At 35.8% G+C, this 13,573-nt stretch overlaps 1 protein-coding gene across 1 annotated transcript in view; it reads right to left on the bottom strand.

Moving 5' to 3' along the window:
- Window positions 1–6,825: 6,825 nt before the first annotated feature.
- Window positions 6,826–13,573, bottom strand: part of LOC126199758 (calcium-activated potassium channel slowpoke) — an 872,527-nt gene continuing 865,779 nt past the window's right edge. Inside the window, exon 29 of the mRNA XM_049936649.1 lies at window positions 6,826–7,852. Coding sequence (XP_049792606.1) covers window positions 7,772–7,852 — 81 coding nt within the window. The 3' untranslated portion in view covers window positions 6,826–7,771. The remainder of the gene's footprint in view (window positions 7,853–13,573) is intronic.

Raw genomic sequence — 13,573 nt, 5'->3', positions numbered from 1 at the left:
TTTTCAACTTTTGTAAGGTCATGTTAATGTTACTTCTCAATTTTCATGTTTCTGATTTTTCAGGTGCAAGGGAAAAATTAAATGTAGTTTATTTAGAAGATAAGTTTTGTATTATGGCCAATCATATCACAATGAGTTATTTACAATATTATTTTCTCTTTTCTTTTCTCTTATATAGCACAGCTCTTTTAAATATTACAAACTCACCCCACAATTTCAACAGTGTAACCATTTCTAGAACAAATGGAATATTTATGGACCAGTCATAAGCTCCCAATCCCAGTTAGAAAGGGTAAATTTTACTGTATTTAGCACTATTTGATAACAATGTGCTAAATAGATTGATATACATGTAACACGTTTTGTTTTATTAAAATGTATGTAGTCCCATGAGTACTGTACAATTTTTGTGTGAACCATCTGCTAAAACTGTCTGTGAGTACTGTACTTAAAAGAAATGCAATGAACTGCAGCATAAAATTAACAAAACTGATTAGTGATAAACTCCAAAACTGAAATTTTATTTTCTCTATCCACTAGATGACAATGCTGTTGAGTTTTTGTAGCTGTCATAGTAATCTGAGTGCATACATTGAAGTGTTTCATGTATATCAAACATTTCAGCAAAATAGAAAGCCTGTCAGTTGTTCAAGCAGTACACTTAAAGTGGAGTCTGAAAAGCTCCTTCTTTCTGAGGCACTTCAATATGTTAGCAATTTAAATCAAATTATTAATAAATATGCTTTTTCTTGAAAAATAAATAACTAGACAAATAATAAATACTTAGAATGGGGTGTATAACTTTGCTGTTATATTTCTTCTTTTTTCTAGTTGCAGGACTATGAAGTTTCTTGTTACACACATACATTTTTAAAATGTGTGTGTAAGAATAGTGCACTAGTGCCAATGGTTTAAACTATTTAAGAGTAAAAAAAGTAATAACTGAACTGTCATATCCATTATCAATAGTTATGATTCTGACAAACAACTTAATGTTAAATGACATCTCATTTGTGAGCAGGAACCACAGACATACTCCTTTTTATTATCTCCAAAAGACATAAGTTACTCTATTTCCAGCAAAATGTGAGGAATTTAAAAATAATATGCAATTTCACTGTTCAGTGATAAACAGAGAAACAGAAATTTCTAAATAAGGAAGAAACAGGCCCTTACAAATAATCAACAACTTTTAAATAAAAATGTATGATTTTATGAATTGAATGTATGATTTGTCATTCAATTAAAAACAAAAAGATTATCAAATTCTAGAAACCCTTATCTACTGTGAATATTTTTAAATTCCTAGTTACACACCCACTGCATATACAGTAGTTATCCATTAAAGTGGTGGTGTGTGATAACTGAATGTGCACACAGCACTCAATTTTAATTAATGGTGAGTGATGCACATAAGCAACTTTGTGGCTGTGAGTCCTGCTTACATAATTTTAAAATTTCCGGGAGAAAAATGATAGCTTTCCCAACTCATAATTTGAACCAACCACATGTAAAACAGTTCTAACAATATTAGCACAATTCTCTAACTGAATCAAAAATTGATATTGCAAGTAAAAGAGGAGGGGGGAAAACTGAATTAAAGGTTAATCAGTTTCAATGATCATGCCTTACATACTGACAGACTAACTAAAGAGCTAAATGCAGGAATAAGAAATCTTACTTGCACGTCCATTCTCTACTAATCACATTTCTTATTTTGATTCATAGAGAAAGACATGGTGGTAAGATTTAGGAATCATGTCAAACAGAGTTTTATGGTTGCATACAAAAAGAACTGCAACAGTAACAATTGTATTAACTCTTACTAAAATGACACATTGCACAAAAATATATAAAAGAAATATTTCAACTTGAATTAATGCACATGAGTAATAAAAATTGAGGTGATGAATTGATCACCAAATTCAACAAGACACACAGGTGAAATAGCTTACACTCATTTACAGTGATAAGATATTTAAACTTAGCTTCCATTTTCTCAAAGTTATATTGAAAGAACACACACTTTAGCACAAAAAATATCACTTTGGATTTATAAAGCATTTTGCTACAGCCTCAACAAGTTCAAGTCAATTCACAAGGTCACTAATATTTTGTAGAGGACCACAGGCCCAAAAGAACCACACTCTTGTGTAAAATATTCACACCAGTGTAGAATATATTTTGTAAAATACACACCAGTAACAGTGAGTCCTGTAATAGCAAATCAGACCTAGTTTATTCCAAAAATACAGATAAAAATGTCTTCATAGATGATTGTAGGTAAAGACTTAATGCTCACATACATGAATTCCAAATAAACATTTTAGTAGTTAAGAAGTCACACACAAGTTTGCTATGAGAATTATGTTAAATTGCTTTAAATCATACTGCAGAAGATCTGAACATTAGCATTATAGTTAAATTGGTACTAAAAACTGAAAAACTGCAATAAATTTTTATCACAGTCAACTGAATAAAATATGGATCATATAAATTTACCAGTATGTAAAACTGTACTATATTACAGTTCACTGCAGTAGATTTTTTTGGTCAACAAGTAATTTACAACAATCTTCTCCACTTTCTTACGAAATTCTGTTCTTCTGGAAGACTTTCACAGCAATTTATGCTTTCATTCTCAATACTGAGATACAAGTTACCCAGAAGTTACACCAGAATACAAATCACTTTATAAGAACTGGGTTAAAAAAAAAAAGATTAATTTTACATAAGGTTTCAATTAGCATTAAAACATGGATTAAAAATGGAGTGGAACACATCTCACTAATAAGTCACTCTTCATTCCTCATACCCTATCCAACCCCCAGAATATGAACAGTAAAAACTTCAAGTCTGAATAATAAACATGTCCGTCAACTGCTGCTACTGTTCACCCAGAGGAATGACTGAAATGTAAAGCAAAAACTTCCACTTTATTTATTTTCAAAAAGCCATGTAAACTTTTCATTTATTTTGCTTTATTCTGTTTATAATGAAAAAAGGAAATTAGCACCACTGAAAAATATTGTCAACTATTCAGACTCACACTAACTCATAAAATGGGAATTTGCCACTGTAGCTTCTACAGTTAGTTGAGAAAGTAAATTTACAAGTTTCTTAACATATATGAAGCAATTTAAATAAAACTGATGATGATCCATGTCACCATGCCTAAAGTTATAATATTTGATTGATGGGCACATATATATCCATGAGAATGCTTTACAAACAGCTACCCAATGTGAAGAAGAACTCTGTACCATTGCCCACAGATATTTTCATTTCTTATCACGAACAGCTCTCAATTTCATTGCTTGTTTGAGGTAATACAACATTCTAGATTTATTAAGGAGGACTATGGTGGGAAAAAAACACCTCATCAAATGCAGAAAAAAATCCTGTCTGGCTTTAATGTTTTATAATGATTACCAAAAGTTAAGTGTGAGATTTGGTTACCCATTTACAGAAAAAGGGCATTTTGTTAGAACCAAGTACACTACGTTGTCCCAAGCACAGTGTCCTTCATTAGAAGATAAAATCAAATGACCAAACCACCCTTACTTTAAGCAGCAGGTAACCTGTAGGAAATGCAGATCTCTGCTAGTGCTAAGTCTCTTAGCAGAAAATGAATTTTAGTTTTATTGTTAATTACAATTTCACTCAAAATTCCACCAATAAAAGAGTCCTGAGTTGCTTGAATGTGTAAAAATATTTCAGAATATTAATTCAGTGCTCAATAATGAGACTACCTGCCTATTATTTATATAGACAAGTAACAACAATTTAGATGAACTTGCAGTATTTGCAGTTTTTAGTAATGATTTATAAAGGTGACATTCTTGACATTAGGCCTTCAGTTAAAATGCATAACAGTACACCCAACTGTCATCAATAACAGAAAAGAATACAGTGTGCACCTAATACACAAGCACAGAACTTCAGCAGCTGATTATTACAAATTTCAGAGATTAAAACAAGTCCAGAGCTGCAACCTTACACTAGCAGGAATATTTACATATGATAACAAATTACTCTGTAACATACAACCCTGTGTGTGAGCATTTGAGCGTTGTACTTGTATAAAAACATACATCTGCGAACACACTCACTCAACCTCACACACACGCACACAATAATTTCATTCTTATATAATTTCACAAGCATTTTTACATATTAATTGTTAACAAAAGTAGAGTATTTCATAATTATTAACATGTTTAGAGCCAAACAATGAGGTTAATGGCTTAACAGCAGATATATAAAAATTTTATGGCAAATACTTTACTGTAACCTTTTCTACTAAAATATGTATTTAAAAAAGCATGCACTTCAAAAAAATGAAGTTGCAGCTGTGACATGTTGCTGACAGTCATTTCCCACAGTACTTGGAAATAGAAACCCAACCAAATATTTTGGTCAATAATGTACAACTCAGAAGGAAATCACCACCTCGGTATGAAAGCCGTTGTGGTTTGAAGCAAACCTGAATGTCAACACTGCTTACGTGACTGAACAAACGATACGGAATACTCTTTCAAAAGTATGGATAAATTGAATACAGCTTGGGAAATAATTACAATAAAAAACTAGTTTATGACAAACATTCTGTTTATCTGTTCTACATGTATTTCCTTTCTGTAGTGCAAAACTATATCAACAAGACCAATAAGCATTAGAGTAACATCCATCTGAACAATTTAAATTGAGTATAAGAGAGAACAATGGAAATAGTGTAATATTGAAACAAAACCCCTTTGATAAGCTATTTCCACAAAATTTCCAAATGCAATTTTTCCCTGTATTTAAATCACACAGTCAGTAATAAAATCCTGTTTACAGCCAGTTCTTGAGAGTTTGATCATTAACTGTTGCTATCTGATTCTTGTGCTGTATTTCACTTTCATTCCAAATAATTCTCATGCTAAATTAGCAGTGTTTCTTAGTTAATATAAAAATTCTGTTTATTTTTAGCAGAAAATCAGCTCTGGATGAGTTTATATTTTAGTTTATATATTTTTTAAATTAAACCATAAATCACACCGTTCAAGGTGAACAGTAATATTTAGCATTATCTGATGAATGTTTGTTTAGATTTATTAACTCACTGGACAACTGTATAGGCCAAGTAAGTGCAGAGGGTAAAACAATTTATTGTTATTTTCTATTATTAACAAATGTCTCTGGAATTCCTACATTCATTACAGAAACCATTGAAATAGATTTTGTTTATTTTTAATGAAAATAAAAATATTTTTGATGTTTCTTATCATTATTGTAACTGCTTCTGTTATTAGTTATTATGTTTAAAACTAATATGATAAGGAAATTCCAGGGTATTGAAACAGCAAATGAAAATCAAGAAAGGCAATCTTCTACTTGCAGATTTTTTATGAATGTCTCCGAGACACAAGTTGTACCAAATCAGAAAATTATATTAGCATTTTTCTAGTCCCCTCTCTATCCCTCTCAAATACACATGCACCCACCCACCCACCCACCCACCCACCCACCCACCCACACACACACACACACACACACACACACACACACACACACACACACACACACACACACACACAGAGAGAGAGAGAGAGAGAGAGAGAGAGAGAGAGAATGTGGACATAAACAGTTGTTGCCGCAAGTGTGTGTGTGTGTGTGTGTGTGCGCGTGTGTGCAGATTTTTTATGAATGTCTCCGAGACACAAGTTGTACCAAATCAGAAAATTATATTAGCATTTTTCTAGTCCCCTCTCTATCCCTCTCAAATACACATGCACCCACCCACCCACCCACCCACACACACACACACACACACACAGAGAGAGAGAGAGAGAGTGAGAGAGAGAGAGAGAGAGAATGTGGACATAAACAGTTGTTGCCACAAGTGTGTGTGTGTGTGTGTGTGTGTGTGTGTGTGTGTGTGTGTACGCTCTGGGTGTGTGGGTGGTGGGGGGAGGGGGGGGGGAGCTTATGAGAATGTGTAATTAGTTAGAGTAGAAGGAGAATAACAGTGTGAATGCCAGTGCAGTTGTTTGATTTGTTGCATGTATTGTTGATTATTAAACATTTAAAACTTATGTGAAATAATTCTACACAAGTTTCTATAGATCAATTAGAATTAACCACATCAGTCACTTTTTAAATATTAAAGTAGGATGGTGAAAGGCTTAAAAAGAAAGACTGATCTCAACTGATTATTCGTGTTACATCCACAACAAAAACTTTTCAGAAAAAGAAAATGAATTGTGTTTTTTTTTAAGTTCCATATATTTAAAATATACCAAGAGCAGTGTTGAATTCTGCTAATTTCAATATAATATTCCACCACATAAAAATAATTATGGAAGTAAGCATCAAAGGATAGATTAATGTGGGGAAAAATATCTGAGACTAAACTATTCTTTTGCAGCACTTTCATTAGATTCAATAATTTTCAATTTTTCCACTGGAACCACCAGTATTTCAGTTTAATCTCACAATGAATTTCAAGAAGTAGACTTACAATAATTGTATAATTCGACTACACTTTAGTTCATGAGGTGTATAATTATAAAATAAGTTATTGTGAATAGCATTTACTTCATAGAGTAAAGTCGGTTTTAAATTTAATTTAATAGGCTGATGGAGACACTGACATTTTTAATGGAACTGCTATAATCTGATTACTGTAATGTATCTGAAGAAAAACAACAAAATATTCAGATTAAATGTTGTTAGCAAAACATGAACTAATGACAGTTATGAAATAAATACAAGACATGTGAAGTTCTCATTCCAAGTACATTTAATATCAAAATGAAAGTACAAAATCTCAGTGAAGTATTTGCCATTAATTCCTTTTCTTAACAATAGTTTATAATCCATCTTGCTACAAAATATTTATTTTATTTTAGAGATTTTATTATAACAACACATTTAGTAAAACTTCCTTGTTCAATACTTTTCAAGAAGCGCTATAATTATGAACGGATATTGAGCTGAAAACTGGCTCTTGAAATTGTCAGTATATATTGCTTCAATATGTAGCAGCCCTTTACAATTAGGCCAGGATAATCAGTACTACCTGGCAATGATGGCCCCTACAACTTTATTCCTATTATTTTGCCTGCACATATGGAGCACTGAGATACAGATTCGATGGTGGCCTAAGTCAATTTTTCACAAAATAATGTGATCACATTCGTATAAGGAACACATTCCTATGTGACACGTCAATTCCATATAACAAAAATGGTGGCCAATAAATCATAAATAAATGGGAGTACATGTCTGAAACATACTTTTAGTGAAGATGCAATAGATATTAAACAGTTTCCACAGTAGCTACTTAGACCTCTCTTCAGTTTTCACACATACCAACCAACAGCTATATTCTCTGTGACTTATTGACTTAGATCACAACCATATAAGGCATACATAAGGTACATGCTACATTTAATGTAACATGAATTTGAGAAACTCCACCACTTCTTTAAAATTTTATGAAAATTAATTGCTGAAGAAAACCAGAATATCACATATTGACTTAAAAAAATATGTATTTAAGTGTGAAAGCACAGTCTGAAAACAAATGTCTGTGCACCTTAGCTTCAAATTGCTGAGCAAAGTACCTAATATTAAACCACTTATTCAACATCACAAGTGTTCCCTGAATCTGCCACAGCACTCTGTTTTCAGGAAATTCTATTTGTCACCAGTGCAGACAAAAGAGGATGATGTTTTAGATATAGGAGTAGGGTCCATCGGTCAGGGCGCTACACAGCAGCAGTCAGGAGTTGTCATCTTTTCCACGTGCCCCTCTGTTTGGTTTGTACTCAAGCCCTGGATCAAACTGCATCAACACAAACACCTGGGAAAGACAAAAAATGTTTAGAATTATTTGCATGATATTGACAGTATATGTATTTTTTATTTTTATCCTTTTCAAGCTCACCAGGAGAGAAAGATCATTTGATGCATTTTGGTTAGTAATAACTTCAAGTGCTTTCAAATTATACAGACAGGTGAACATTCCTTTGGGACTGTAAATAAGTGCTTGAAGTGCCTAAGAGATTATACATAGATCAAAAAAAAAGTTTTGCATCACCCAAATTCACAGAACTCCTGAAGAGTCAGAGGAACTCTGGCAGCAATGCCACGATGCTGAATATTGCTTTTCGTGCAGCCTCAAGATGTCATGTCATGACTCAAACTGTGCGAAACAGGCTGCATGATTTGTAACTTCACTCCTGACGTCCATGGTGAGGTCCATCTTTGCAATCACGACACCATGCAGTGTGGTACAGATGGGCCCAACAACATGCCAAATGGACTGCTCAGGATTGGAATCATGTTCTCTTCACCAATGAGTGTCACATATGCCTTCAATCAGACAATTGCAAGCTGTTTAGCAAAATTTTTCAGTAGACTTTCATGTTTCACATGTGACCCAGATCCACAGCAATAAAGTGCAGCAGGTTTCCATAACAGACTCTACAGATGTAACTAATTTCTGTTCACCCACCATCGCTCTCCACAAACCTGAGCTACTACTAGGTGTTGTTCACAGTGATACATTTGGTTTCCAAATTGCTTCAACTGCTTTTTCTTGCATCTCAAAAGGGAATGTCCACATTATGAGGTCGTGTGTTATAAGTGTTTCCACAGATGTCATATTGCAGAAGTATGCCATAGCTTGGTGGGGTAACAGGTATCAGCTCCACCTGATTCAAGTTAATAAAAGTCAAGCAGTGATCATTTGGTGGCACCACATAAATTGATACCAGCATATCAGTCAGCCATTAACCAGTCCACGTATTTTAGTATGGGTGATCCCTAGTTCAGCAAAATGTAGTCAAAGTTGTGGATGTACTGCCATCACGAGGTACCACTTCTGGGTCATGTGCACCTGACAGACACTTAAATCTGTTACCTCTGGTTGAAGCAAATCTAGTGGCTGAGAAAATGTTTGGTCTTGATGCATATACTTCCTTAGGATTATCGATACATGGTAAAGTGTACTCCATCAGCTTGTCAGAACCTTGTGAACCCACTGCTACACTTTGAAAATAATTTGCACTACTGCTTAAATGAGGGTTAGGGAAAAGTTGTTGACTTTCAGGTCTGCATTGTCTTAGAGCCAATGTCTGTGATTTTGCAAAGCTCGTCTGATTCTGTTGACCACTAAGGATGAGATTAACACTGAATTACATGCATTAGGACAACAATAGGTTTTGTCTCCTGTTTACAAAAGTAATTTGGCTTCCCAATAGTGGAGGTTAGGCAGCCTGGGAGCTCTCTTCAGTTGTGTGGAGACTTCAAGTAAACAATTAATGCCCAAGTGGACATTATTCTTATCCATTGTCTTGTCCAGATGAACTTTCAGGAGAAAATCTATTTTCTAAAATTAATCTAGCAGAAAAATATTTTCAGTTGACTGTTGTTGAGGACACATGGAGGAATTTAGTCTTGAACACCACTGAAAGTGTGCAATATAACAGATTGCCTTTGGCATAGCCAGCACCCCTGACATATTCCAGAGGTTTCTTGAACAGGCTGATGTACCAGCTCTGTATTATGTGAATTAACTCAACACTACTGTGGTCACTGGGTGAATGACAGAAGACCATTTGCATAATCTATGTCTAGATTTGTGGCCCTTGCACAGAATGATTTTATGTGTATTTTTTTTTTCAAATGAGCCTTCTTTCAACCAGAAGTAACTTATTTAGGCACATCAGTGAAGAGGGCCTTCAGGCCATCAAATAATATGTAGGGGTCATTCGGAACATGCTTGGCCTGAATCTATAAAAGTCTTTCAAATATTTTTAAGAATACTCAATTACCATGTTTGGTTTCTTCCCTGGGCAGTCTCCACAGCTCACCCATTAATCATCTTCATGGAAAGAATGTCTCCTTTCAGTGCTCAGGAAAAAGACTTTTCAGGAATTAAAATTGGTACTCCCGTCAGCACCTTGTTTATGACCTACTAGCTCCACATGCTGTTGCTGTCGGCAACAGATGGATACCCACAAGGCATCAGGGATGATGTGCATCATAAGGTAAGGGATCGTACTGAAAGCCTGAGAGGCCACTTGCATTTATGTCAAGGATGCTTACTCCAGCCAATAAACATTATTGACAGATTGAGAAGGAAGTGATGGTGCTCATCTTTGGTGTTCACAATTTTTTTTTTGCATGGCCACAAATTTCATCTTATTACCAACTACTCTTTCCACTTTTTGCACCTAAGACAAAATTGACATAGCTTACAGCACATCTACATCACTGATGGGCTCTCTATTTTACAAATTTCCAATATTCGATTCACTATCACTAACTCATTCAATATTCTAATGTAGATACATTCTCTTGCCATACTGTAGACCTGGATTCTGACATGGATCATCAGCAGACAGTTTGCTTTCTGACAGCCAACTGGAGGAACAGCTCAACGAGATCCCTGTAAATTCCCAGGACACTGCTATAGCATCTATGAGCGAACCACTTCTTCAATAGGTCCTATGATATATCCAGTTGGGTTGGTCAAAAATCTTCCCTGGTGCAGATACATTTGACCTTCACTGCCCCCCCCCCCCCCCCAGATGGTGGGCACCAACTTTAGGTTTGTCAAGGTGTGACACTCCTTAAGCACGATGAACACTGCTAAATCTACTGGTCTAGTATGGATGATGATGTTGCAAGGTTGGTTTACAGTGTGCTATTTGCCAAGCACACCAGCTGGTCCCATCCATGCCATTCTCTCCATGGCCAGTTTTGATGCAGCTGTGAGTCATTTTTTGTGTGGACAGTGTCGATGCAGCCGTGGAACCGAGTTCACACTGACTTTATGGGACCTTCACTGAGGTCCAGGTGGTTAATAATCATGGACGCCATCTCTCACTTCCCATATGTCAGCCACCTCCAGCAGACAACAAAGGTGGCCACAGTAGGAGCCTTGGAACGGATTTTTGCAGTTCAGGATGCACCCTGCATGATGGTAATCATTAATGGTCCTCAATTCATGGCTGCAGAGTTAGGTTACGAAAGTTATTACAAGATATTGGACATTTCTGTGACAGTCTTCCTGTTGAGATTTCTCTGTATTTACACTACACTCAACCATGAGCTGAACAGTCCTGTCACTATTTGCACTGCCTTCCTTAGTTTACACTTGATGACTCTTGATAGTGTAACTTAATGCAAACCATAGCTACATGGTTGAACAGTATTCCAGTATGAGCGAATCATGTGTTTCATTTGCAATTTATTTTGAAGAAAATTGTAATTTTCCAGTATCCTACTAATTAATCAAACTTAATGCTGTGCTTCCCACAAGCACACCTTTAATCAAATGCTCAACGAAAACTCGAGAGAACAAATCAAAACTTGCCATAAACATTCTCCACAACTCGGCCTGTTTCATTATTCCACTTCATATCCCCAAATTGACAGTACCAGCAGTAGCCACTCCAGTTTGACTCATTAATCACATAGTAGGAAGCTACTGCAGTTTTTAAGTTTATAAGGAGCACAACTTTACATTTATTATTATTAAAATCCATATTTATGTTTGCATCAGACTGATATTTTGTCTATATCTAACTGGATATTGCTATGCTATTTATTGGATAACAATTCCTGTGTCTATAACTAAAGCTAATTGCACCATCTGTGAACAATCTGAGATCTCAACTAATACTATCCACACTTCCAGTAACCTTTTCAGTGCCCAATTATCTGGAACATGTTCACTGTCTGAACACCAGTGTGTGAAATAGGAGCACACCTCTGATGCTCAATTGTTTTATAAGCATGCTTCCTTAGACCTGTTGTAGAATTATTTTTACAAGTGTGCTTCATTTAATGTATGTTCCATTTTTTATTTTACAATTGCACTTTATTGGATCCGTTTGTAAGTACAATGGCTGGATTGTATTCCCAACAACTGTGAAAGTGTGTGGAAGGTGTATCATATTATATGAAAATGGCAGTGAACAATAAGTGTGCTTTTACCTCTCAATTATATCCACACATCAGGAGGCTGAGAGAGCATCTAACACAAATCTGATAACACATCAGGAGCCTTAGGTGAGCACTTGACCTAAATGAGTTAACAAGCTTAATGGAAATGATGAGAGGAGTCAGATATAATATGAACAACAGATCTCCCCCTTCCGCAAGACACATCTGAAATTCTTCTATGTCCTTGGATGGCTTTCTGCATAAGATAATGTCATGAATTTTTCAGTCTAAATTCAAACCTGACCAGACATATCACATCAACATGTTTTCTAAAGGAAGTATCAGTGTGGTACTGAATTAAAAGTTTTATGATGTTATAGGAACACTGGATATTCCACACCACCTCATCTATGACTAATAGTACATCGTGTCTGAAGAGTTAATAGCCAGATTTCAAATGAATGGTATCTTGGGAATCCACACATTATGCCATAACTTCTCAGCTCAGAATGTGTTCTATAATTCTGTTAGCAATGGAGGTGAATCATACAGGATTGTAATTCTGGAGATCAGATCTGCTGTCTTTTCTTTACATAACTGTTAGCTGTGTTCTCCTCCAAACACAGGGAAAAGTTATCCTTTCATGGAATCACTGACATATTATCACCAAGAATGGAGTTCTATAACTTGTACAATCTGCGTAGAGCCAAATGGAGACTCGTCAGATCCTGTGTACAACTGTAACATTTGCCAACAGCTGTTTTTCAATCTCACTATGACTGATTACTAAGTCATTTATATTTACGGTGGCATGGTAAGGGAATGAAAGCAGCATTGTGTGATGTTTGTTTCTGAAGGAAAATTTGGAGAAAGAATTAAATAATTATTATTCCACTTTTCTCCCTTAGGATAGAAAGAGGATGGGTGGCTGATAGACCACCACTTAAGAAGGGGTGGGGAGTATCCTGAGCAGGATGTCTCTCATTTCTGCGCACGATGAGATTGTCAAAGCTCTGATAAATGACGTGATTCAGTCGTTCCAATCTGGGTTGGTATCGGGTGATGAAGGGGGTGCTCATTTTTACCTGGTTCTTGAGGGTGGTGTGAGGATTGGGGGTGTCAGCCACCCAACCTGCACAACATCCTATAGTCCATCCATATGCCAGTTCCAACCCTTTGTCACAGGAATCCTGTCCCTGTGGAAGACCCAGGTGTAAGACCTGTCAAATCCATCCAGCATATCCTGTTCCAATCCTGTCATAGGTTAATCCTATCCAATCAGGGGCCAGATGACCTGTGAAAGCAGCCATGTCATATACCAGCTCTGCTGCAATCACTGATACATTTTTATATTTTTATGACTATCAACCAGCTGTCCACCAGGATGAATTGCCACTGCCAAACTCTGGCCAAGAGCAAAGTGCACCACTGTGTGGCACAGCATGCAGCTGAACATAACATGTTTGATTTCAATTGCTGCTTCACACACCTGGGCTCTCTGGATCCTCCTCTCTACCACCATCTTTTCTGAAATGAGCAAATGGGTGTTATCCTTAAGACACATTTTCCACTCTTGAAGTCATCCCAGCTTCAACCTAAGGTAACCTACTGTCCCCACATCCTCCAC

This window comes from Schistocerca nitens, chromosome 1 (assembly GCF_023898315.1).
Source record: "Schistocerca nitens isolate TAMUIC-IGC-003100 chromosome 1, iqSchNite1.1, whole genome shotgun sequence".
Lineage (NCBI taxonomy): Eukaryota > Metazoa > Arthropoda > Insecta > Orthoptera > Acrididae > Schistocerca > Schistocerca nitens.
This window is presented reverse-complemented; position numbering and strand designations above follow the sequence as displayed.